The sequence below is a fragment of the Siniperca chuatsi genome, linkage group LG20, assembly GCF_020085105.1.
Source record: "Siniperca chuatsi isolate FFG_IHB_CAS linkage group LG20, ASM2008510v1, whole genome shotgun sequence".
Lineage (NCBI taxonomy): Eukaryota > Metazoa > Chordata > Actinopteri > Centrarchiformes > Sinipercidae > Siniperca > Siniperca chuatsi.
Window position 1 is genome coordinate 1,132,815 of NC_058061.1, and position 27,065 is coordinate 1,159,879.

At 46.4% G+C, this 27,065-nt stretch overlaps 2 protein-coding genes across 14 annotated transcripts in view; both read right to left on the bottom strand.

Moving 5' to 3' along the window:
- Positions 1 to 27,065, bottom strand: part of LOC122867428 (microfibril-associated glycoprotein 4-like) — a 439,962-nt gene that overhangs the window by 357,800 nt on the left and 55,097 nt on the right. The gene's annotated exons all lie outside the window — the stretch shown is intronic.
- LOC122867411 (SUN domain-containing protein 1-like) lies at positions 2,857 to 26,647 on the bottom strand. 13 transcript variants are annotated; one of them, XM_044178169.1, is made up of 23 exons: positions 26,277 to 26,647; positions 23,907 to 24,083; positions 22,039 to 22,235; positions 21,829 to 21,855; positions 20,882 to 21,154; positions 19,645 to 19,749; positions 18,792 to 18,935; positions 17,190 to 17,270; positions 16,096 to 16,215; positions 14,631 to 14,729; positions 13,114 to 13,189; positions 12,632 to 12,681; positions 11,612 to 11,841; positions 10,219 to 10,497; positions 9,572 to 9,655; positions 9,384 to 9,451; positions 9,083 to 9,227; positions 8,024 to 8,320; positions 7,103 to 7,187; positions 6,304 to 6,419; positions 5,454 to 5,621; positions 5,288 to 5,380; positions 2,857 to 4,319 (listed from the first exon to the last, which is right to left on the bottom strand). In XM_044178169.1, the coding sequence occupies exons 2-23, from the start codon at positions 24,008 to 24,010 to the stop codon at positions 4,203 to 4,205; spliced, it is 2,958 nt and encodes a 985-aa protein (XP_044034104.1). In that variant the 5' UTR covers positions 24,011 to 24,083; positions 26,277 to 26,647; the 3' UTR covers positions 2,857 to 4,202. The 13 variants fall into 13 exon arrangements, with proteins under 13 accessions (XP_044034104.1, XP_044034101.1, XP_044034099.1 ...); XM_044178166.1 differs by lacking the exon at positions 26,277 to 26,647 and adding an exon at positions 24,974 to 25,212 and having other exon boundaries at positions 9,572 to 9,652; XM_044178164.1 differs by lacking the exon at positions 26,277 to 26,647 and adding an exon at positions 24,974 to 25,212.

Here is a 27,065-nt window from a genome sequence, read left to right on the forward strand (position 1 = left end):
ATTTGACGACAGACACCGGTACTTATACTTTATACCAACCATAATGTCATACAGTTGTATTTATACTGTATATCTTCATTCAGAGGCAGACGCATGCAGAAATATGATTGAACTTTTATTTGATTGATTGTTTATTTGATTGTTTATTTGATTTTTTATGTATTTGGAGCCAATTTCGAGTTTCCGATGAGCCGAACGTGCATGTCTTTGGACTGTGGGAGGAAACCGGAGCACCCGGAGAAAACCCACGCAGACACAGGGAGGAGCATACAAACTCCACACAGAAACAAGGTGGAGGTGTTTCTGTGAGGCTGCAGCGCTAATCACTGAGCCACTGTGCTGCACTCAACTGTGGTGGAGAGGAGGGTGGGGGAGGAAGGGTGGAGGGAGGAAGATAGAGGAGGAAAGGAGGGGGGTGAGGATGAGGGAGGAAGAGTGGAGGGGGAATTGAGGGGGGGTGGAGGGGGGAGATAGAGGAGGAAAGGAGGGGGGTGAGGAGGGGTGGAGGAGATGGTAGAGGGTGGAAAGAGGGAGGACAGGGGGTGAGGGAGACAGAGGGAGGTGGAGAGGTGAAGGGGGAGGAAGAGGGAGCTACTGTTGTCCGGTCTGAGCCGAACACCCAGCAGCCTACTCCACCAGCTGAGAATACCCAACGCCAGAAACCTTTTCTTATTTCTTCTTCTTCTGCTCCTTTTCTTTTCTTTTCATCTCCTCCTTCTGCTCCTTTTCTTTTCTTTTCATCTCCTCCTTCTGCTCCTTTTCTTTTCTTTTCATCTCCTCCTTCTGCTCCTTTTCTTTTCTTTTCATCTCCTCCTTCTGCTCCTTTTCTTTTCTTTTCATCTCCTCCTTCTGCTCCTTTTCTTTTCTTTTCATCTCCTTCTTCTGCTCCTTTTCTTTTCTTTTCATCTCCTCCTGCTCCTTTTCTTTTCTTTTCATCTCCTTCTTGTCTTTTTTATTTTTCTCTTCCTCCACCTTTGTATGTCCAGTCTTCATCCACGTCTTACGAGACCAGAAACCTCCTCTCTTCTCCTTCATTTTCAGACAGAGCTCCTCCACATCTTTCTTCTCCTCCTCCTCCACCTGTATCACACCGGTTTCCTGGTTCTCCTCCAGCTGCGTCGCACCGGTTTCCTGGTTCTCCTCCACCTGTGTCGCACCGGTTTCCTGGTTCTCCTCCAGCTGCGTCGCACCGGTTTCCTGGTTCTCCTCCACCTGTGTCGCACCGGTTTCCTGGTTCTCCTCCACCTGTGTCGCACTGGTTTCCCGGCTCTGGTCCACCTGTGTCTCACCGGTTTCCTGGTTCTCCTCCAGCTGTGTTGCACCGGTTTCCTGGTTCTCCTCCACCTGTGTCGCACCAGTTTCCTGGCTCTGCTCCACCTGTGTCGCACTGGTTTCCCGGCTCGGGTCTTTCTCGGCCAGCTGCTTCCTGAATTGCTCCTCCAGAGCGTTGTATTTGGCCTCCCAGGCTTTCTCGGCCTGGAGGAATTCAGCTTCTCTGCTCCGCAGCTGCTCTGACAGTTTTTGCTTCTCTGCCGCCCGTCTCGCTGCCAGCGTGTCGTACTCCATCTGGCTCCTGTGCTGGATGAAATTCACCTGGTTCACCCGGAATCGGAGACTTTTCTTGAGGGAGAAGATCTGGGACTCATAATATGAGATGGTCTCGTGGCTTATATCTGGTGTATCGCTGTTGGCCTTTCCATCCAGTGACTTCTTGTTCTGCTGCAACAAGCCGTGTATCTGTCCTTTCAGGTGCCAGATCACCCGCTGAGCATGAAACAGATCCTGTCGCATACGATAGAAGTCCCAGCGAGGAGGAGCGCCAGCAAATCTAACCCCGTTTGCTGGGTTGGTTGTTCTTTCCATGGCACTGTCTGCAGAAAAAGACTGTAGACTGTAGTGGACTGGAGTAGACTGTAGTGGTCTGTAATAGACAGTAGTGGTCTGTAATAGACTGTAGTGGTCTGCAATAGACTGTAGTGGTCTGTAATAGACTGTAGTGGTCTGCAGTAGACTGTAGTGGTCTATAATAGACTGTAGTGGTCTGCAATAGACTGTAGTGGTCTGTAATAGACTGTAGTGGTCTGCAGTAGACTGTAGTGGTCTGCAATAGACTGTAGTGGTCTATAATAGACTGTAGTGGTCTGCAATAGACTGTAGTGGTCTGTAATAGACTGTAGTGGTCTGCAATAGACCGTCTCTGTAGTAGATCCTTCTTGTGTGAAGTCGATGCGAGTTAATGTTGCTCTGTTGGGTTCTGAGGTGAACTTCCAGCCTTCAGACAGACAGCAGGGTTCTAGAGTCCTGCATCAAAGGATCAAAGGATCAAAGCCGGTTCCGTTCCGCGGCCTCTTGTCCCCTTCAGAGGCCGCGGAACGGAACCAGCTTTGATCCTTTGATGCGGGATTCTAGAACCCTGCTGTCTGTCTGAAGGCAGGAAGTTCACCTCTGAACCTGAGCAGGTTGTTTTGTCATCGGTCTGTAGTTGAAAAGTGGGAGGAGCTATTCCAGGCGCCCCTGGCTCCTGAAAGTCGTTCACTTCCCCCACAGACAGTCAGGTGACTGACAGCTGAAGCGCTTGTGTAGTTTGGAAACACACAAACCACAGTGTCAGAAAATATCTGCTTCTACAACTCCCAAAGTGCTGATTGGCAAGAAACATTCTGCTAATCGTGGATTAAAGATGAATCTGTCGGGGAAGCTGAACGGCTGCCTAAAACTAAAAATACTTGTTCTTTGATTCACGGCCCAAGTTTTCCAAGTAAGGTGTGTCAGGTAATCCTGCTGACAGACAAACTGAACCACACACAGAACTTCCTGCGTGGTAGATATTCAGACATCAGCTCTTTCACACTTTAATAAAAACATTCACATCTTTATTATGTCCAACTTGAAATCACATACAAAAAAAACACAAAAATATATATTATGTAAAAAAAAAAAAAAAAAGTGATCAACAGTTTTCACAAACAGTGAGAATAAAATAAAATCATCTTCCATTAACCTGAAGACAAAACACAAACATAGAATTTTACAGCCGTTAGCGACACTTGTCGAGTCCATCAGTGCAAAAATATTCTCTCCCATTTTTCTTTGAATTCCCTTTTTGAAACTTTTCAAATTTTTAATCATCGTTCAGCGCTGCAGCTGTGAGCCACTTTGAAAACCCTTCCTGTTGGTGCGTTCAAGGACACTCAGACGTCTGACGATCGGCTGCGTTACACTTACGGACTTCTCTGTTGGAGAATCACATTCGGAGGAAAATAAAAACCACGTGTTGCTGTAGAGCAGATCATTTGACTTTGATTGTTTTTCAACCCGAATTTCAGATTCACACGACAGAACTTAAATAAAAACATTTGAAAACAACAACAACTCAATATAAATGTCCCACACGCAATATTCCAGCAGTAATGGTTATAATGGTTCATACTGGCCCCTTCCCCTCCTAAAGACATTTCAATGGAAGTGATGGAGATAAAATCCACAGTCCTTCCGTGTAAAATGACTTGGAAAGTTCAGAGTTAATCAAATCAAGAAGTTATCTTCCAAAGTTAGTCTTTTTAGTTTGAAATGATTCGTCACTGTCCCGCTGTCGTGGCTCGGTAAGGAAACACTGAATGTGGAAACAAAAGACGACATTTTATTCTGAAAAGACCAAAACTTTGGAAGAGTTCAGTTCATTTGTCAACTCAAACTGCTGAAGCTTCACTTTAAAATGTGTTGGAGCAATTTCAGTACGCACATTTGCATATGAAGACAGACCTGAAAAACATTTCCTGCTCACAGCTAACTGCATTACCACAGTGCAATGATGTAACCGAAAAGAAAAATCGGCTAAAACACGAAGAACCTTCAGCACAGCAAATACAAAACACTATTAAATATAAAAATATTAACTATTGACAGAAAAATTATACATCACATCAAAGCTGTCAGTGTTTTCTTTTTCCACAGGAAATAACACTCAGATCACATTCGGGCTGGAAGGAAGGAAGTGAGTTTATAGCAGAGACTGCAGACACTTGAAATCAACCGAAAGTAATTGAAGTGTGCGGTTTCTCAGGCACAGTTAGCAGCAGGTGGCTGAAGCAGTTAGCTGGGAGGCGACTGTGGGAATCTCAAGGCGTCTGAAGGAGCAGCAGACATGTTGCCGTCTCCACTGTTTGTGTATTAACTAATCTGACATCGTCTCTGCAGCGTCCTCAGACGTCTTCGGGCGTCCCGTGCACTCTGAAGCGGTACATGCAGGTGTACTCCTGGTGGCCCCAGTTGGACAACACCTGTACCTCGATGACCTGGAAGGCTCGGTCGTTCTCCTCCTGTCCAGGACAAGAAAAATGTCTGACGTGAAAGTTGAAATCACAGTTAAAGTTTGGTGTCATCAGCGTATTGGCACAATGAGTGTAAATATAATGACATAAAAAGACAAAACTATGTTTTCTGAGGCAGAAAGGATTAAAAGATAACTTCTTCAGGGTTCACAAGTTACATTTAAGACCTTTTTTTTTGGAGGAAACTACATTCAAAGCTTTTTAGGATCGTCAGTATGGCTCCGTCTATAGCGTCGTGTAGAGACCAAGCACATCGTTGACGCGTGCTTCAATAAAACTGTAGTTCATCTTCTTTGGTTCAACCTTTTACTAAAAAAAACTTTCTTCTTCTTCAAACAAAAAAAAAAGTTAAGCTGTACAAAATACTTTAAACATAATACATGACAGGCAGAGTGAGCACGGTCAAACACTAGTGTGCTCTCTAGGCTCCATAGCTACAAGCTGACTGCAGTCATTGGTCCTAACTAATCACGCTGCAATGAAACTATATAGAGCTGCTTTTCAAATACAGCAAAATAGAAATTTACAACCATTATTCTGTAGCATAAATGGCTCTGAAAGACTTTAAAACCTGCAGATACGCTGCTGGAGTCAAAAAACGAACAGTTCTGGCTTCAAACGCCGATCAGCCAGTTACTCGACAGAAACTACTGAACCAACAAATACAGCAGCGGAAACAATGCTCACTGTTGTGAACAGTGTCTTCTTATAAACAGCAAAGTTCTGGATATGAGCACAAAAATCAGGGTGAGAACTATTTTATATTGATCTCATTTAAAAAAAGTGTTTGTTTTAATGATGGCTTTTTTAACAATGAGCTTTATTTACAGTGTGTACAAGTACAAAACGACACGCGCTTCATACCTTCTACGGTCCATCAGAAATACCACAAACCCCTTGAACATTATTTGCATGTAAACGCAGCCTACAGGAGAACCTCTGCAGACATTACTCACAGTGACGGAGTAGGTCTGCAGCGCTTCTCCATCCTCATCATAGCTGTAAGAGCCCAGCAGCTTCCCTCTCTCCTGACTCTCATCATCCAGACCCTGAAGAACAAACAGATCAGTGTTAAGCAGCCGCTGAACATCCAAACGGCGTCTTTCTGCTGGCGTCTCTTACGTAGACGCTGAAGTCTCGGGGGGCGCTGCGCAGCGTCCCGCTGGGTGCCAGGGCTTTGGGGATGTGCTCCAGGGAGAAGGCGGTGGGGAGGATCCTCATGGAGAGGCGGATCACCAGGAAGCCCGTGGAGCCTCTGAAGGCCCAGCAGTTTCCTGGATGGATGTCCGGCTGCAGGAGGAGCAGAGACACACAGGTGGAGTTTCTGCATGATTTTACATCACTGATGGATCACTAACAGACAAAAACAACTCAATCTCCCAGCGTAATAAACCTTAGTTTCTAAATACTTATTTTTTATAGACAAACAGTACTTATGTAGGACAAAAACACGACAGAACTTAAATAAAAACATTTGAAAACAACAACAACTCAATATAAATGTCCCACACGCAATATTCCAGCAGTAACGGAGACAGTGTGCCAGAGTTCTATCATTTTTATTCAAATTGTGCTTTCCTCCGATGCACCTGTCGCATACTCAGTCAGGTGTGCAGAGAAAGTAATTTGTCAAAACATAAACTATCAATGTGAAAAACTGTTAACTGATGTTTTCATGCAACTCTAACTTCAAGAAAGAAAAAACTCAAAGATTAGAGAAAAGTCCAAAAACTGAAAACAGATTTGTGTATCAGAACCAGAAGCTGATAATATTTGTGTACTTTTACTGCGATACCGTAACTACATGAAGCTGAGAATACTTCCACCACTTGAATTAAATGGATGTGAAAGAACCTGAAAGTTTCTGGTCAAAACTAAAAACATTAAAAAAGGGAAAATGTAACGGCCTCTGACCCGTACGACATCATGTGTCTTGCGTGCTGGTGTGTTTGATGTACGACAGGTGCGTTACCTGGATAACAACCCGAGGAGACTGAGAGAAATACCAGAGAGGAACTCCGAACAGACTGAGCAGAGCGGCCTTCGTCTCGTACGTCTCCGAGCAGCGAGTGCTCAGGATGCTGCCCCCTGCAGGACGACCACAGACACACACCTGTCAGGTATGGACCATGGCTACAGGTGGAGACTTGACGCGTCATATTAAAGACATAAACAGGCTGCGGATATCTTTGTCCAATCAAGAGCAATCAGCTGTGCAAACAGGAAGTCACTGTAGCATCACAAGCTAGCATAACTTCCAAACATTCATAAAGTTAGTTCGAAAATGTAACGCAGGCTTGTGACACGTGAGATAATTCAGTGAAGTTCTATGAATTACATCATCATCATTATTATTATTATCATCATGGGACAAACAAATTTAGGTTCACACAATAAACAAGTTTATGAAGCTTTCCACTACAGCACCACATGTGGATCCATCCGCCGCTGGAAATAGTCCCCAACAGACGCTCTGTTTCCTCCTGTTGGTCTGATAAAAACTACAGCGAGCAGCTGTTTGAGGAAACTACTGAGCCTTTTTAAACAGGAAACTATAGATCTGTGTTTTTAAAGATCTTCAGCAGGAACCAATGGGCTCGCAGCTGAGAGCCGCAGACAGGAAGTGAGACGGCGCTGAGAGACGAGCGACGTGTTGCTGGGTTGAGTCTGAACATTGGATTATATAACTATAAGAAAAACAACACCAGACGGCTCCTTTAACAGTCGGATTACAGAACAACATACAGACACTGGGACGGTTTGTTTCTCACCTCCAGACTCCAGAGCGAAGTCCGCCAGGCCAGTTCGGTCCTGAGAAAACAGGCGCAGAGCGTTCTTCACAATCACATGGACGTCCTGGAAGACACGAGCGAGTTGAGAAGCTGATTAGTGAACTCTCAGGAGCTACAGCAGGACTGTAACTATAATCAACTATAGGAATGAGACAGCCTTCAAAACTGTCGAAGTATGAAAATGTGATGACCCATAAAAAAAGAGAACCGTCATTAAAAACAAGAAAAATATGCAGAGATAGTAGTTCTAAGATACTCAGCAGACATCACAGGGTGTTAAAGACTTTTTAAGACCTTTGTAATGATAGTTATTTACTTTGTACATGGATTTACTGACATTTGTATCAGTACTTGCCATTTCCTAGTGATGTAATTAATCAAATTAAGGTGATCAGGACCCTGATAAGCATCAGAAAACGATCCACATATCAATCATCAAACATAAGGTCGGAGGACAGGAACAATGTCACCCAAATGCTCCGACATAAATCCCTAGTTACAGGGTAGCTTCTCTACTAGTTACTGGTCTTGACCATGAAATAGTTTGGTACGAAACCCCTGTAATGAGGACCATTTGTCATTTTTGCTTACGGATTAAACAAACAAGCGATATCATGTTAATTTGTGAGCTTTAGAGGTTGTGCTAAGCTAACGGGCTGCTGACTGTAGCTTCATATTTACCATACAGACATGAGAGAGGCATCTGAACAGAGAAAGAAGAATAGGATCTCCCACAACAGTGAACTTGAACTAACAGTCTGGGAATAAAACAAACACACTCTTCAGCCAAATTAGCTTGAATAAAGTCACAAAACTTTAACTACATTTGAATCTGTTCTCAGGGATTTTAAGAGACTCCAAACTGTCATTTTAATAATACCAGACCACCCGCCCCCTCACCTCCGGGGTCACGGCGGCCCCAGCAGCCCCGGCGGCGTGCACGACGGCCTCTCTGACCGTCTCCTCGCTGCGGCGCTGCTCCAGCTGCAGGCTGACGTTCTGCAGGATGCGGCGCTCCAGGGAGGCCAGCGACGCCTGCAGGTCGGCCCCGCTGACGTACTGCTGCGACAGCCACTGGAGGAGCGACTCTGGGAGGCCGGCGTTGTCTCCGGAGGCCCCGCCCCTCACCGTCAGCTGGTTGCCGTAGACCAGAGTCCGAAGCTCCTCGCGGACCTGAGCGGAAACCTGCGCTGAAATCTGACAGAGGACACGGGGGGGAGGTCGAAGGTAACAAGACAGAAAAAGGCCCAAAGCACTTGAGATACACTTAGTTATAATTCTTAAGATTTTCATAAAAATAAAATCCCTTTTGATACTATTTACAGTCGCAGTTTTTCTCCCAACAGATTAATCGGCCGATACAAGCTCACTGCAGATATATCGGTGTCATGTACAGGATGTGTCAGCTGATAAATGGCAAGAAATTAAAGTACAGAAACCAAAGATATGCTTTGAAACAGCTTCGCCGTTCCACTTGTTTATTATATTTCTTAATATTTCGTCATTCACTGTGGTGTTTTATTTCTCTTGTTGTGAAGCACTTTGGACTTTTTTTTGATAAGTGATCTATAAATAAAGTTTTTTATTATTAGTAGTATTATTAGTTCGAGAGTAGAGACACATTTCTTGGTTGCAGCTGTTCACGGTTACGTATTGAACTTTGAAGAGATGCCCTAAAACACAAAAAATCCTAAAGTTGACAAAGTTACACAGGCAACAAAATAAACTACAGTAACACATGAGCTGTGCTGGAAATAGGAAATGCAATGCGTTTGTCACTGAGTGGGCTGAACTTTGTTATTCTTTAATAAAAATGTGTATATTGAACCAGATATGGAAATATTCTGCAGTATTTGGTCGGCTCCACTGGGCCTCGTCTGATACGTTTGACAGCTAGCGAGGCTAACCTCGCTGCTCGATGTGTTTAATAATGAATCGAGTGTGCGTCTTCTCTCTCACCGTCTGCTGGATTCTGTCGGGGCGTTGGCAGCTGTCCTCACACCCAGACAGACCCTCAACATCCCGCCGGACGTCCTCCAGAGCCGCCTCCAACCGCGCAACCTCCGCCAGCAAGGCATCATGGGACTGACGGTCCACACCGGGGCTAGAGGAAGTTACAAGACAACGCTACTCCAACATCTTACAGCGTGCACACAGGTTCAAGTGTTCCCTTTCCCACCTGTAGTTCACTTCACAAAAGAAAGAAAAGTATATAGCCTTAAACTGCCTGTAAAGTGAAGAGGATGGGGATGAAGGTTACCTGACAGCAGCTGGAAGTGTTGTTGGTGAAGGCGAGACCGTAGCAGCTTCTTGTCTCCACTGCACCTCCTGTCGAACAGAGAACCAAACCTGTCCTGAAACCTACAGAACGAACGCTGGAGCTTCTGTAACGTTGTCGACACGCGACACAAACAGAACTGTTTCTGAAACCATGCAGATGTGGCGCACCTCTGTTCTGGCAGCCAGCGTCTGCAGCTGCAGCTCCAGCTGATCCAGGCGAGACGTTCGGCTCTGCTGCTGCGACAAATCCTGCTGCCGAGTCCACAGACACACAAACAGGAAGTAAACACAGACTCCCATCATCCTCCGTGGCCTGATCAAGCTTCACAACAAACAGTGCTGAGCTCCCAGATCCACGATAGTAGATCATCAACCTTTTAGACTTGTGACCTCTTTGGTTGAACTCTCCTCCGCTCTTAGACGTATAGTCAACAATAAGCAGAGAAAGATTTTCCCTTTAGAAAACTTTAGTGATGCTGTAAAAATCCTTTCCTGGAAAGAAGCGTGTAACGCGGCACCGACAGGAAGTCGAGACGCTGTTCAGTTGTTCGACTTTTAATTACTAAGCTTAACATATTGGGGGGAAAAAACCCCAAAACGTTTCCAATAATAAATAAATGATAAATAAATCTTTACATGGTTTAAATCAGGTCTGACACTATCACCCCCCAGGCAAAATCTAGACAGCAGAAAAATGTTTCTTCTGCTTTTCCACCAGTTTATCATCTCGTGACCCCTCGGATTTACTTTGAGACCCCCCAGGTTAGAAACCACCGATATCCCTGTCTCAGAGCTGAATGTGTCCAGTATCTGACCTGGTCCCTGTGCCGTCTCTCCTCGTCCAGCTGTCTCCTGAGCTGGGACAGCTGCTGGTCCAGCTGCTGGTCCAGCAGGCCTCTCAGCCAGGGCTCCACGCCCTCGCCGCCGCCCTGAGTAGAGACCAGCTGCTGCTGGAGGACAGCGTACAGCCGGAGCACCTCCCTGTGTCTCTGCTCCGCCCGCCGCCCTCCGGCCTCCACGCGCTCCCACAGCGCCGTCAGACTCCGCTCCAGACGAACGAGCCGCGCAGACTCATCCACCGCCGCCGCCTCTTCCTGCGAAGCAACAGAGACTTTAATGTTTAAGACGCCAACAGGAATCCTCGTCCTCCAGCGTCACATGAACTCACCGTTTCTAATGTAATTTCCAGAAGAAATACTGCCTTATATTTGGGTCAATACGGTACTTTAATTAAAAATCGATTAATCGTGAGCGTATAAAATGTCAGAAAAAATATCCATCAGCTTCTCAGAGTCCAAGGCGTCGTCTTCGCGTCGTGTTCTGTCCGACCATCAGTCCGAACCCCGAAGATATTCACTTTATAAAAGATATAAAACTGAGAAAAGCAGAAGATCGGAGACGCTGGAGGAGCTGGAACCAGCGAATGATTTTACTTGATCAATGACAACAAACTGATTATTAAACTTGTTTTAAAACTGTTTTTACTATGAGCATGAAAATTATAAATAAATGTTGTACTTATTAAATAATATAAATGAGCTCTAAGCAGGATTTCTTCATTTCCAAGAATTTCTATTAAAAAAGGTATAATGTGTAACTTTTCTGCATTAAAATGTCTAAAAATGACTAGACTATTATATGTTGAGCTGGGTACTTACATTATCCCAAACGTTTCCAACAATTTTCAAAACCAGAGAACTCTGTAATTTTAATCAAGGTAACGGTGCGTTTCATTTGGTCGCCTGTCAGTGGCGTCGTATCCTCTTCGTGCCTGCGTCTGCGTCGTGGTCGTCTGCCAGAAGATGTCCGCTCGCGCTCGCAGCATCACAGAAACACTGAGTTTTAACGTGAAACTGCTTTTATTCAGTGTTTTTACTGGTTTGTTTTGGAGGGGAGGAGACGCCAGTTCATAACAGAAGTCATCTCACTGCACTTTTCCTATAGAGCAGGTCTCTATAGTGTGCGGATAATTCGGCTCCCGGTAAAAACCTCCTGAACGATGAGGGAATCCTAACCGGGAGAAGCTGACCGCAATGATCCCACGCTACTTCACGACGTCAACGCTTGTTACTGTTTTGATGCGTGAATAAAAGCGGTTACATGTACACAGTGGCTGCTGCTCGGTCTCGTTCTTACAAACAAACACAACAGACACTGAATCTTTAACACACACTGGCTCTAGCAGCTGGAACAGGGCGGTGTCCGTACCTCCTCTCCTGTCGGTGTTTCAGCCGGTGGAGGTCTGCTGTAGAGCGGCTCCACGTAGGGCCGCGCCTCCCTCGACTCCTCCACGGCGCCCTCTGCCGAGCGGCTCTCGGGGGGCATGAGGCTGTAGATGGAGGACAGACCGGGGACGTCAGAGACCACCGTCCTCCACTCTGTGATGTTGACAGCTGCGAGGACAGACTGTAGACCAGCTGGACCAAACCAACACAGGCCTGAAGGGCGAGAACAGAAACGCTTGTGTTTGAAAACTTCACGACCTGATTCTGACCTTTTCATTACGTATTCGATAACAGTCGCGTATCTACAGACAGATGCATCAACAGGTGCGTCCTGCTGCCTTCAGGTGTCGGCAGAGATTTAATGACCTGAAGAAGAAACTTTCCGTACAGAATAAATCAGCTGTGGACAACAGACGCTGGAAGAGTCCCTCCGGTTCATTTATAGATCAGCAGACGGACGGACTTATCTTGTGATGCCGATTTAAACTCATCTACTGGCTCGAGAGCGTTTAATTAAAGTAGTTTATTTATATTTGAATCATTATTCTGTTATTGCTGCACGTTTGATGCAAGTATTTGGTTTCCTCTTGATGACAGAATCAGAATCAGTCAGGAGTTACTTTTCTCCAGAAACAGATTTGTTGTCAGCAACGTCTGAGCAACCTGTTGGTTCCTCTCCTCCCTCCTCTGCACCGAAACACCAGCCAGACGGGCAGAGAGGACGACAGGAAGACATCTGTACGGTCAACAGTCTCTGATGGACTGACTGTATTTGTATCTTGGGGCGAAAGCCTCTGAAACGTCAGTCACGAAATGTGGCAAATTTGAATAAAGCAAATATTAGATGAACAAACTGTCCATAAAAGGTGGATTCAGTCTGAGAGTATCGAGGCTAACCCTCCTAAACTCACATGAAACAGAGCAGCTCGTGTTTGGTTTTAGACAGTCGGACCAATAAATGACACAAACAGTGGAGACGTGAATGAAGTGTGCAGGAACCTACTGAAGAGGAGGAGCAGCGGGAGGAGAACCAGGAGGAGTCTGAGAGGAAACCTGCAGGAGAAACAACAACCACGTCATGTCTGGTTCAAACAACATCTGCTTCATCGCAGTTTGGTTTGAAAAGTCGGACAGAAGAAATCTGTTCGCAGCACAAACGTCTAAATCAAGCGTGACACCGTTCGTTATTTATTAGGTTACTTTGCCAGAAGCTCTGAGGGCTCCTCTGCGTCGGAGCTAAGTTATTCTGGCTAGCTAACGTAGCTTAAAGAGACGTATTCCTCTTCTGTGACAGTGAACACAACACATGGGCCTGCAGGTAAACTGCGCTACTGGACATTTACAGCTTTACTACATATCCAGACCTGACAAACAGTAATGTTAGCCACTAAACAGCATGTCGTTTAACCTCAAACAGGAGCTCGTCTTTAACTAGAGATCGCTAGTTTCAACTGAAATAAATTCAACTATTTAAGAAAAACTTGCCGCGTCAGGAGGAAGCTGGTGGTCATGTGATGCCAGCGTCTGTTGAGCCACCTGTACAGGTCACCTGCTGCCTTACCTAAAAGACAGACACACGTTAAGTTAAATAATATCCCATTAAATAATCAGATGATTAAGTGAAGCCTTTCACCAGCTGAGCAGCAGGTCACCAAGCGGGGAAAACCAGAGATTATTCTGTTAGTTAAACGAAGCGCGGCGGCGTTAAACAGCTGAAACCGTCCAGACGCAGAAACAAGATGCACAGCTCACTGAAAGTCTGACAGCCTTTATAAACTTCACAGAGTTCGTCCAGCAGAGAGCACTGACAAGTTTCACGGCATCTTTTGAAGTCTGTTAGTGTCTCGACTGATTAAAGGTTTTAAAATGGTGAGAGCCACTTGTGTGTCTGTTTTACTCCAACAGTCCAAAACCCAAAGATATTCAGTTCACTGTCGTATGAAAGAAAAGCAGCAAATCCTCAGAAGATGCTTAAAAATAATATCATTAAAAACGATTATTCGATTTTCCAGAAAAGTTGCTGTTGATCGACTAATCAGTCAGTCGAGTTTTTAAAGCATCCCATCTTTTTGTGCACAATCCTGAGTGACTCTTCAGGGTTTCCCATCGAAAAGGCAGAATGAGCCTTTTAATTTGACTTCAGTGTCACAACGTAAGAAACTCTCGTCGATGTGAAATTGGGATCTTTGAAAGTTCTGTAATCAATAACAGAGACAACAAGGCGAGAAGCTGACACACATCCTGTTTGAGTTATTCTTAAACTTTATTTTAAACTTAATGAGTGAGTTTCATGTTCCTCACTACAGCTGTTCACTAAATTCACCATTTAACTTTTTACATTCGTCTTAACTATTTGTTTTTTAAAAAAACATTAAATCACATCGACGTTCACTCCTTTAAAAAACGCCTTTGGACACTTTCAGGTAATAACTGAGTCTTTAGTTTAATAAACAGTGAGTTTGTTGGTTCTTTACAAGTCTTACGGCTCTTTTGAAAGTTGGATTTGTTTTATATGCATTTCTCCCGACGTAAGTTATATGTGGAACTGTAAGGACAGTATCAGGTTTATAATGAGGCTTGATTTAGAAAACCCTTTGAAATATTTGCTTTGATGTAATTTATGTGGATGATTTATCATCAGTCACAGAAACTTTAGACGCTTTTAATTTCAACATCATTTATAATGAGTCTGCTTTGTGATATTGGATCTTAATAAGAATCGTGAGGCTGTATCTACCGCCGGTTTGGGCGACCTCTGTGTGCGAGATGCTGCGATGTAACTCATCGCCGTTGTGCATCTTGTGATCATTTACATGGTTCCAGCACAAAAACCGCAGCAGAAGCAAACACGAAGACAGACAACGGGAACAAAGACGCCGACGAGGAAGAGCTCAAACATTTCATGAGAAAAGAACCCGACACAAACACGCTGCACATCAGAGAAGAAGAAGAAGAAGAAGAAGAAGGTTTCAATAAAACAAACACATCAGTTCGACGTTGACCTGCAGAGCGTCCGGCGCTCAGAGAAGCAGAAAACATTTCCTTGGTCAGAGGCCAAACTGCTGAAGCTGCACTGAGAGTCAGCTGACAGAGAAGCGAGGCTGCGGAGGCAAAGACGAGTCAGAGACATCATCATAACAACAACAACAATAATAATAATAATAATAATAATAAGTAGAAGAGATTAGATGTACTGAAACTTATGTTCAGCTGACAGAATATTCAAAGAGAGCGTGGAGGGCTTGTTGCGCGGTCACGTGATCGGCAGGTTAGAAACTGAGGTCGTCCGTCTGCGGTTTGAGCCGTTTCACGGTCTGATTTCCCAACATGGCTGCTGTCCAGTGATCTGTCAGCGAGCTTGTTTTAATATTAGAGCAGTATTTTCTACACTGCGTGCGACCGGCCTGATATAAAACTGAACTTCACTGCAGATCAGACCGTCTCCATCTGCAGCTCCATCTTTTTACTTTCCGATCGTGGTGGAACGGCACAAAGCAACGCTGCCTCTCTCTCTCTGCGTCAGCAGTGAGGATGCGGCCGTCGTGTTTGGATAAACCGACCGGGGGCTCAGCGTTTACGTGAGGCCCGTCAGTTGATCCGTACAGCGTCGCAGGTTCTGGCTGCACGGGAAGGCAGATGTAAATGTGGGATGGGAGTTAACACAACGTACAAGAGCAATAAAAACGGCGTCTTAAAGTTCAATACGTGATGCAGCTGTAGATGGAAAACAGCACTTGACCTCATTCTCAGATAAGTGAATCACTGATGTTCACATTAATCCGTTAACTTTACTGTCAGCCCTGCACTGACGCAGACAGCACGACTGTGAAAATATTTCCGCTGAAGCCGAATGACATCTGGAAACCGTGTTTTCTGCGTGTCAAAGTGAAGTTTCGTAGAAAAGGTTTCAGTCGTAGTCGTCTGGACGCTGTTTTCAGAATCAAGACGTTTCGGCTCCCATCCGGAAGTCATTCTCAATTGTGAAAAAATGGGACGGGAACTAGAAATTTAAGCTACTCTGTGTTGCTTAAGCCCCGCCCTCAGGGAGGAGTCTACCTGAGTATCTGATAATAGCTAGTTTCACCTGAAACTGACCTAATAGTTTCAAGATGGCCCAGTAATCAGGCCTATTGTTTTCTGGCTGCACCTCCCTCATCACTGTTAAGTGCCTGATTAGCATGTGATTGGCTTGACCACGGTGTTAATACACTGTGAAACTAGCTAATCAACAGACACTCAGGTAGACTCCTCCCTGAGGGCGGGGCTTATGTAACTCAGATTAGCTTAAATTTCTGAGTTCTCAGACCATTTTCACAATTGAGAATGACTTCCTGATGGGAGCCGAAACGTCTTGATTCTGAAAACAGCGTCCAGACGACTACGACTGAAACCTTTTCTACGATAGAACGCTCCTGGACGAATGAGGGACGACACCGTCCCAAAGTGAAGTTTGTTTAGTTATTTAACCTGTAAAGACAGCAGCGCTCCACATCAGCCCCGACAGACAGGAAGCCAGCGAGGACCAAGAGGATGAAGAGGAGGCGACGGAGCCCGTCTCCGAGCGCTGTTTCTCCTTACAGTCGTCACCTGTTGGCGTCAACAGTGCAGGAGTGTTTAACTGGCACACAACACAAGGTGAAGAGGTGAAGAGGCGGAGAAACAGTCTGAAGCACCAGCTGCAGATATCATGATCCGATTTACAGAGACCGCAGAGATGCCTGTCATTGCCACCAGTTCTTCAAAATAAAAATAAATCTCCATTTAAAAACACGTCGGTCCGTCTCTCAGTACCGTCTGACTTCCTGTCTGCGGCTCTCAGCTGCGAGCCCATTGGTTCCTGCTGAAGATCTTTAAAAACTCCTCCCAGATCTATAGTTTCCTGTTTAAAAAGGCTCAGTAGTTTCCTCAAACAGCTGCTCGCTGTAGTTTCTATCAGACCAACAGGAGGAAACAGTGCATCTATTGGGGACTATTTCCAGCGGCGGATGAATCCACATGTGGTGCTTTGTGGGTGCCCGAGGTCATGATAGCGTAATTAACAACATATATATAAATTAGCCAACTAATAAAAAGGCAAAAACATGTATTAAAATACTCAAATTTATAGAACTTCAGTGAATTATCTCTCTCACGTCACAAACCTTGTTTTAATCGTGACAAAACAACTAAAACAGAAAAGACGCGTTTCTCTTCCAGAGGAAAAAGCACATAAAAGCGATGACGTGCGGTCGTCACTTAATATAATAACGTGCAGTTCGATCCGGACCTCGTTCTTGACTTTGAGAAGCCCCAACAGGTCTTCAAATATATAACATCGCCAGACTCCTTTAAGCTTTATTACATTTTTTTTTACAGAACTGCAAGAATCATATAAATACATCAACATCAGCGTCGAGTGCTACATTATATATTCATCACGCAGGTTTTTAAACCCATGTTGTAATAAACCAGGATTTCCCTTTTTCCACAGAACGTCATGACACTAAAGTGCAAAACCGTCTGCTCGCCACGTCCCGTGTGGACGACACACGATGAACACGCGTTTTTCTTTAATGACTCACACAGAGATCCGTCGGGACGACGCTCCTTCAGGTTCGTGGTGGACTCCCTCAGGTTCATGACTCCACAGGGACCGGATCGAGCTGCAACACAGAGGAGAGACAGTCAGGACTCACCAGCAGGCCGACACCTCACCGGGTCCACATCCGTCCTCTGAGCCGAGGACCAGCACTGACTGCAGGCAGGGAGACGGACAGATTTGCATTTTGCCAAGGCAACAGCCAAAGTGAGGGGGTGCAGCCCATTTGTTTGGGAGGGAAACGCAGCAGGTGAGCAGCGAGAGGTCCGGACAACACGACAACAGGACAAGATCCAAATTCATTTCTCTGACTCAAAGCATCATGGAAACCTTTGTGAACAGAACACAGTGAACCACAACGTAGATGTCACACGGACTCCCACACTGCTTTGTTTGTGTGTTAAAAATTACCATCAGATTCACTCTAAGTTTGTTTTTGGTCACTGAGGTGGTTCTAGGAGTCCTGTAGGTGGTTCCTGTAGGTGGTTCTAGTCCTGTAGGTGGTTCTGGTGGTCCTATGAGGGTCTAGTGGTCATTTAGCAGGTTATAGGGGTCCCCTAGGTCAGCAGTTCCCAAAGTGGGGGGCGGGGGGTCGCGAGATGATTTCCAGAAACTTTTATTTATTTATTTTTTATATGTTAAAAAAGGTTGTAATGATGCGAGTATAAATTTATGATAATTAAAATAAACTGGAAATAAAACTTTGTTTGATCTGATTAATTACGACAGTTAAGTGACGGCGTCAGTCATAATTCACAGCAGCAACAGCAACAACAACATGCGCTAGCTGGATCCACATTCAGTGTTTTGCTAAACAGCGATCGTCTACTTTGAGATCTAAACTTGATCAAAAATGAAACGGCGGTTATTAACATCAAAAGAAAAAGAGAGCGGATCAGCGGAGGGCAGAGAAGAGGACGAGCCGCCCGGACTCCTACGTGCTTTGTTATAAATCAGGTACAACACCCTCAATGCGCTGGCTTCTCTGAATCCAAAGTTATAATAGCTCCAAGGCGCCAGCAGGCGCTGTACGCCCGTTCGTGTTCTGCCTGTAAGCATTTCACAGTTATGGGATGGATTTATAATTTGTTAATAAAACAGCCGGTCTTAGAGATTGTGTTCCTTTTTGTTTTAGCTCAGTCTGTAACCGAATCGCAAATCCTCACAAGCTGTTCGGGGGGGGGGGGGGTCGCGGTCTGAAAGGTTTGGGAACCCCTGCCCTAGGTGGTTGTAGTGGTTCTTAAGGACGTTTAGTGGTCACTAAGGAAGTTCTGGAGGTCCCACAGGTGGTTCTCGAAGTCTCAGTCCTTTACAAAGTGTTCTGGTCACTGAGGACGTTCTAGTGGTCCCTGAGGGGGTTTTAGGGGTCCTCTGGGTAGTCCTGGTGGTTTTAACAACACGTGCAGGTAACTGAAGTTCAGGTGAACACCAAGTGAAGTCTACGTGAAGAAGAGAGAGTCCCTGTAAAGGATTTCCCCAGCACAACAGATTCTTATCTGTTGTATTTATTTATGCATCGGTTGTTTACAGACACCTGTGTCCGGTGGACAGGTACGTTCCCACACCTACTGAAAACAGTCAGTACCTCCGTGTCTGTGATCAGTCTGTACGTTGACCTGCGAGGCCAGCCCCCGACACACCTGCCAGGTGCGTGTCAGCACAGAGACGCAGCGGGCTGCGGCTCTCCTGACACACAGCACAGACGAGTCCACCCACAGCTGCAGCACATCTGGAACAGACTCACACTTCAATTCAGAAAAATGATCTAGAATAACGACGGCGTGCGCAGGAAATCCCAGACACCTCAGGGTGGGACGTCAGGTGAAAGTCCGACTCACTGCAGTGACAAACAGGAAGTGGCGATTTACATATGTAGATTTATACAAAAGATGTGGGCGGGGCCACAGAGAGGAGGCGAAGGAGGAAACAAAACCCTGCGTGTGTTTAGTGAAAGTGAGGAGAAACACAGCCGGGCAGGAAATTATATCAGAGTTACAGTCAGCACTTTGTAATGTATGCATTGTGGGTAATGTAGGCGGCAGGTTTTGACACGGGAGAAAATAAATGTGTGGAATAAAATAAAAGACGATATCTCTGGTTCTTTTAAACATCTCAGTATACACAGAGTCATGTATCGTCATATTGCACAGACGCAGGATTATCAATTGTTAAATTAAAAAGATTTAATTGATCAAGACTTGAGTCCAGAAGAAAAAGCCCTTAAAACTACGCATTTAGGATCAGAGGAACGAGAACTTTTTTTTTGCTTCTGTAGTCAGAATGATGGCTAACGCTAATCTGCTGCCGCCGCCGGTGAGACGGCAGGTAACCACAGGTTCCCCCCGGTGGCTCGCAGAGCTGCGACCTCATTTCCTGCCCAGCTGAGAAACAAAGCAGCCTGTTGGTTCAGAGGAAACCTGGTCAGTCAGCTCTGCTACCTGTCACATCGTGGTGTTTCTGCGGCATCAGGTGACGGTAAAGCAGAGCGAGCAGAGTGAGCACGCAGGCCGCTAACCTGCCCCACAGGGACGCCGGCACACCTGCTGAAGAAAGGTACGTTAAAGACAAACAGCTGTTTGCTCCTGTAACTTTGAGTTCACGTCTGGGTTTCCTGCGACGACTCAAAGAGAAGTTAAAGAGCCGAGAGAGCGAGGCTGCACGGCTCCGTGTCATCACCGCCACGTCTGACGAACGAAAAGCTCCAGGTAAACACAAGATGGACTGTAAATGTCTAGAGAATCACTACCTGTCCCGCTCTGCCCTCACCTGTCCCCACCTGCCCCGCTCTGCCCTCACCTGTCCCCACCTGCCCCGCTCTGCCCTCACCTGCCCCCCTCTGCCCTCACCTGCCCCCCTCACCTGTCCCCCTGCCCCCTCACCTGTCCCCTGCCCCCCTCACCTGTCCCCCTCTGCCCTCACCTGTCCCCACCTGTCCCGCTCTGCGCTCACGCCTGTCCCGCTCTGCGCTCACGCCTGTCCCCGCCTGTCCCCTCTGCCCTCACCTGCCCCCTCTGCCCTCACCTGTCCCCTCTGCCCTCACCTGCCCCCTCTGCCCTCACCTGCCCCCTCTGCCCTCACCTGCCCCCTCTGCCCTCACCTGTCCCCACCTGTCCCGCTCTGCGCTCACGCCTGTCCCCACCTGCCCCGCTCTGCCCTCACCTGTCCCCACCTGCCCCGCTCTGCCCTCACCTGTCCCCTGCCCCCTCACCTGTCCCCTGCCGCCCTCTCACTGTCCCCCTCTGCCCTCACCTGTCCCCTCTGCCCTCACCTGTCCCCACCTGTCCCGCTCTGCGCCACGCCTGTCCCGCTCTGCGCTCACGCCTGTCCCCGCCTGTCCCCCTCTGCCCTCACCTGTCCCCCTCTGCCCTCACCTGTCCCCACCTGTCCCGCTCTGCGCTCACACCTGTCCCGCTCTGCGCTCACGCCTGTCCCCGCCTGTCCCGCTCTGCCCTCATCTGTCCCGCTCTGCCCTCACCTGTACCCCTGCCCCGCTCTGCCCTCACCTGTCCCCCTGCCCCGCTCTGCCCTCACCTGTCCCGCTCTGCCCTCACCTGTCCCCCTGCCCCGCTCTGCCCTCACCTGTCCCGCTCTGCCCTCACCTGTCCCCCTGCCCCGCTCTGCCCTCACCTGTCCCGCTCTGCCCTCACCTGTCCCCCTGTCCCGCTCTGCGCTCACCTGTCCTGCTCTTGCGGCTCCGGTCTCTGCAGTAGATGGTGGAACTTTCCGGGTCCGCGGGCTCCGAGGGTCCCGACCCCGTCAACGAGGAGGAGGAGGCGGCGTATTTGGAGGAGGAGCAGTATGCGGACTCCTTCCTGTCTGAGTGCAGCTCACAGTCTTTACAGTAAACCCTGCTGAGCGCCTGGACCGGGTGTTTGGGACAGCGGCCGTCTGAACCAATCAGAGTGCAGTCTGCCAGGACGGTGCTCTGCTCCGCCAAGATGGTGCTTTCTGTAACGGAGACGTGAACTTTAAGGCTGCGACTTACGATTATTTTCATCATCAATTAATCTGCTGATCATTTTCTCGATGAATCGTTTAAAAACACCCTTTGATTTCCCACGGAGACGCCTGCAAACGCCCCGTTATGTCGGACCAACGGTCCCAAAGATACTCAGTTTACTAACTTTACTAACGTGTATAAGACCAGAAGAGCATAAAACCTTCACATTTGAGAAGCTGGAAGCAGCATTTTAGCAGAAAAGAGGAATAAAAACGATCAATCAATCATCGAAATAGATGCCGAATCCTTTTCTGGCTACTGACTAACCGTTGCAGCGCTAACTGACAGACAGAAAGCGATGCTGGCAATCGATTAATCGTTCAAATTATCAACCAAACGTTCTCTGGTTCAAGTTTGATCTCATGTTTGTTTTTATATCTTTATCACATTTAACTCAGACGTCACCTTGAACCTTTAAAACGTCCAAAAGTCGGTAGCCTAAAATTAATGGATCAAATTAAAATTCATTGCTGGACCTGTGCATCCTTAATGCAAATACAGCTTTTTCTTATACTAATGAAACACTCAATGCAGTATTTATGCAGGGCGTAGAAACAACCCTCTGGTGCGTTCTGAGTGGAAACTACAAGTTACGTCAGTAACCGTGCGAGCATGAACGGACCTTTGGGGTCGAGGTCGTGGTCCAGACCTGTAACAGGAAGATCACAGTCAGACAACATCTTCTCACTGTCAGTTTCCACTGAAACGACTTTCTGCTGAAGAAATGGTCTCTAAGAAACTGATGACAGCGTTTCGTGGCGCAATGGGGACATTGTTTTTGGACGTTTAATTTCTTGACAAATCTCCACCAGTTCAAGAAGAAGAGTTTTACCCCAGAAGGTGTCGACCAGCGTGGCCTCCTGGACGGAGGACTCGTCCAGCAGCGAGGAGAGCAGCGAGGCGTCGGAGGCCGCGCTGTGGAGGCTGCTGCTGGGGAGCGCCGGACCCGTCAGCTTACCGGGAGTCACGAGGAGGAGAGACTCTGAGCAGGAGACCGAGTGCTGCTGAGGACGACGAGACTTCAGCGACCTGGAGGAGGAGGAGGAGGAGGAGCAGAGAAAGAAGAAGAAGCAGAAGAAGAAGCAGAGAAAGAAGAAGCAGAAGAAGCAGAGAAAGAAGAAGCAGAAGAAGCAGAGAAAGAAGAAGCAGAAGAAGCAGAGAAAGAAGCAGAAGAAGAAGAAGCAGAGAAGAAGAAGAAGAAGAAGAAGAAGAAGCAGAAGAAGCAGAGAAAGAAGAGAAGAAGAAGCAGAAGAAGAAGAGAAGAAGCAGAAGAAGAAGAAGAAGAAGAAGAAGAAGAAGAAGCAGAGAAAGAAGAAGCAGAAGAAGAAGAGAGAAAAGAAGCAGAAGAAGAAGCAGAAAAAAAGCAGAAGAAGAAGAAGAGAAAGAAGCAGAAGAAGAAGCAAAAGAAGCAGAAGAAGAAGCAGAAGAAGCAGAGAAAGAAGAAGCAGAAGAAGAAGCAGAAGAAGCAGAGAAAGAAGAAGCAGAAGAAGCAGAGAAAGAAGAAGAAGAAGAAGCAGAAGAAGCAGAAGAAGAAGAAGAAGAAGAAGAAGAAGAAGAAAGAAGCAGAAGAAGAAGCAGAAGAAGAAGCAGAGAAAGAAGCAGAAGAAGAAGCAAAAGAAGAAGAAGAAGAAGAAGAAGAAGAAGCAGAAAAGAAGAAGAGAGAAGAAGAAAAGAAGAAGAAAGAAGAAGAAGAAGAAGCAGAGAAAGAAGAAGAAGAAGAAGAGCAGAAGAGAAGAAGCAGAAGAAGAAGCAGAGAAAGAAGAAGCAGAAGAAGAAGCAGAAGAAGAAGAAGCAGAAGAAGAAGCAGAGAAAGAAGAAGAAGAAGAAGAAGCAGAGAAAGAAGCAGAAAAGAAGAAGAGAAAGAAGAAGCAGAAGAAGAAGCAGAAGAAGAAGCAGAAGAAGAAGCAGAAGAAGAAGCAGAGAAAGAAGAAGCAGAAGAAGAAGCAAAAGAAGCAGAAGAAAGAAGAAGAAGCAGAAGAAGCAGAGAAAGAAGAAGCAGAAGAAGAAGCAGAGAAAGAAGCAGAAGAAGAAGCAGAGAAAGAAGCAGAAGAGAGAAGAAGAAGAAGAAGAGAGAGAAGAAGAAGAAGAAGAAAGAAGAGAGAAGAAGAAGAAGAGAAAGAGAAGAAGCAGAGAAAGAAGAAGAAGAAGAGAAGAAAGAAGAAGAAGAAGAAGAAGAAGAAGAGAGAAGAAGAGAGAAGAAGAAGAGAAAGAAGAAGAAGCAGAGAAGAGAAGAAGAAGAAGAAGAAGAAGAAAGAAGAAGAAGAAGAAGAAGCAGAGAAAGAAGAAGAAGAGAGAAGAAGAAGAAGCAGAAGAAGAAGCAGAGAAAGAAGAAGAAGAAGAGAAGAAGAAGCAGAAGAAGCAGAGAAAGAAGAAGAAGAAGCAGAAGAAGCAGAGAAAGAAGAAGAAGCAGAGAAAGAAGAAGCAGAGAAAGAAGAAGAAGAAGAAGAAGAGAAAGAAGAAGAAGCAGAGAAGAAGAAGAAGAGAGAAGAAGAAGAAGAAGAAGAAAGAAGAAGAGAAAGAAGAAGAAGAGAGAAGAAGAAGAAAGAGAAGATGAGAAGATGATGGAGGAGAAGCAGAAGATGATGGAGGAGAAGCAGAGAAAGAAGAAGAAGAAGAAGGTGGAGGAGAAGCAGCAGACATGAAGGGAATGTGTCTTCAGTGTAAAGCAGAGAAGCTGCCGAGGCGTACCTGAGCACTCACCTGGTGCTCCTCCAGCCGGTTCCTCCCACACTGAAGGAGGCGCTGCCGTGCGGCAGGCCGCGGTCCAGCAGGCCGTCATCGAGCCGCAGGCTGCGTCTCGACATGATCCTCGTCTGGAGAAACGACGAGACCTGCTGCTCCTTCTCCGAGTCCGACGCTGCTGAGGAGTAGCTGGAGCTGAGGAGGAAGACGGGGGTGAGAGCGTGAAGAGGAGAGAGGGAGGAGTTACGCCCCCCTGACCAATCAGCACGGAGCGACGCATCGATCTGCCGACGTCATTTTCAGTGGACGCAGAAGCTGTGAGAGGTCGTTAGGAGCAACTGTACCTGTGCTAATTAGCTAACATTAGCTTGCTAACACACAGTACCCGCTGAACATTAGCATGTTATTATTGTCAGCATGTTACCGTGACGACCACAACCATTTTTACGTCGACTCACCGAAAACAAACTTTTATCCTCAGCAGTTTGTTAACAACGAGCGCTGCAGCCTCAGACACGTGTTCTTGTTCTGTTCTCTAACCGGGAAGAACAAGGTGGTTTCAGACCGGACTGAGGCGCACCTGCCCGGGGGGGGGCACAGGTGAGGTGAGGCGTACTCTCTGCACTGAGAGATGACTCACAGATAATGATACACATGTTTTTAGATTCAGTGTCACTTGAAAATCGTGAATAAACCTCCAGAAACCAGCTGAGACGCCAGAGAAAGAAAGCGGCTGCAGAACCTGCCTGAGAATCCTGCTGTTTCTAAGTTTCCTTCAGTCTCACAGTGATCCAGAGACAGCTGTCTGTCCGTCCACGGGTCCACTGCAGACAGGAGCTGCTGACTGCTGGTTCGGCTGCTCTGATGGGACAGTCTGACCGCATGTGAACACAGACAGGCTGATGTATTGATTAGTCAGAGGCCCAGAAACAGTCCGATTACAACACACTGCTCTTCAAGACTAATCCCTGTAACCTTATCAGACACCGAGAGCCGACCTGACCTACATACCGACACGCAGACGGCACTACAACCACAGAAGAAGAACAACAACCCCAGAAGAAGAAGAAGGTGAGGATACACACAGGTCAGTCCAGCCCCAGCTCTGCAGGTCAAGGTCCTCGTCACGGACGCTCATCCCAGCCAACAGAAGCACAGCGGACACATGTCACCGACACACACACACAGTATGAAAACACACACACACACACACACAGTATGAAAACACACACACACACACACAGTATGAAAACACACACACAGCGAGCCGTGTGGCAGCAGCACAGCTCAAGTTCACCTTAAACCTGCTTAGACTGCTGCAGACAGCACTTCCTGTTAGAGCTGTGGGTCAGTGAGCTGCTTAGACCCCGCCCCCCAACACACCTGACACACACACCTGACACACACACACACACACACACACACACACACACACACACACACACACACACCTGACACACACACACACACACACACACACCTGACACACACACACACACACACACACACACACACACACACACACACACACACACACACACACCCACTTTAAACAAATGTGTGTAAATACGGCCTGAATAAATAAATGTATAAACTTCATTTAATTTACTACTTTATAATAGTTTGTAGATGAAACTTCACTGATAATCAAATAACAACTGGACATAAAAACACATCGTTCATTTGCATTTTTACTTTTTTATTTTTGTTAATTTATTGTTTGTCAATTCCTAATAACTTTATTATTTTGAGGGGGGGGGGCAGACACAGTATGACGTCACCTTCTGCTTCTTCTGTTTTGCTAAAACGTGTCAATAAAGATTCAATGATTCAATAATATATCTGTTTATATTTCACATTTGTACTCTTTCCTGCAACACAACAGCTTCCCCTGTGATAAATAATAAAACTCTTATCTTATAAATCAATAAATCAGAATGACCAGAAACACGACATTTAGGAGAAAACCTTAATTATCCGTTTAATTGTACAGATTTTGACCGTTACCAGAATACAGGACCAATGAAACTTCGCGCTCCACCTGCGCGGATGTTCTGACTGTGTGATCGATGCTGTTATTTTGTTTATCGGTGATGTGATCGGCTGTGACCGCGCGGTGAAACGGTAAATAAATAAACACCGCGTGAACGCGGAGGCGACGCGCCCACGTGCTTCCAGTCGTTTAACGACACAGTTAAAGGGCCTGTCAGCTTCCAGCCAATCAGCGTGGAGCTCGGCGAGATGACGTCCCAGAGGACCAATGATATCACGCGTTGGGCGGGGCCCCGCGAAAAATGAACGGTCGACTTGCTAACGTTAGCTTTTAGCTCTCAAGCCGTCGATGCAAAATAAAAATACAGTACAAAATGACAGCCGCAAACTACTTACCTTCAGCAGAGCTCTCAACGAGCTGGTGACTCTTCCACAGCGGAGGTTAAAGGTGAAACGACAGCCGGCTAGTTGCTGCTAGCTAAACACGTAACGTTAGTTACTATTAACACTGGTAAATGATAGCTTCTAGTCTGTCCTCCTGTTAAAATAAAACGCCAGTTAGAAACGTAACGATCAAACTGTGGATGTGTTACTCACACAACTATTCGTTTCAAAGAAGAGCTACGTCTTCTAAATGTCGACTGACAAACTAACAACATGACAAAGCAGCCGGCTGCTTCGTGCTTAATTAACGCGGAGCCGGCTGGCAGAGGCCGCGGGGATTTATCGCCCCCGTGTGGCGGGAGGAACTTCCTGTGGGTGCGCTGCCAAAGATCCTCAATCCAGCTTGAGATAGTTCACATCCTTTAACGCATTCTGGTTGTCTTTTATATCGTATGGGACAGTTATTACTCAACATTGTTGCTTAATCTATTTAAAAATAAGATTTAATTCATAACTGTTTATTTTGGTATTGTGTCCCAGGGCAGATTGAATATTTTCACTAAGTATGTGAGAGCAGTTTATGTTAATAATCAGTGTGGCAGAAATGACTCGTGTAAAATATATCAGCAGTGAGATAACTTGCGCGTCTAGATATTGGAATAAAGTTCCATCCATCCATCCATTTTCTACCGCTTGGTCCCCGTTAGGGGGTCGCGGGTGACTGGAGCCTATCCCAGTGACTTCGGGCCTTAGGCAGGGCACACCCTGGACAGTGGCCAACTCGTCGCAGGGCGAACACAG

Coding starts and splice junctions, on each gene's coding strand:
- LOC122867411 (XM_044178164.1), bottom strand. CDS start 25,026: ATGAGCGTCCGTGACGAGGACCTTGACCTGCAGAGCTGGGGCTGGACT. Junction 22,236..23,906: donor ACCGGCTGGAGGAGCACCAG/GTGAGTGCTCAG, acceptor CTCCTCCTCCAG/GTCGCTGAAGTCTCGTCGTC. Junction 9,656..10,218: donor AGAGACGGCACAGGGACCAG/GTCAGATACTGG, acceptor TGGACTCGGCAG/CAGGATTTGTCGCAGCAGCA.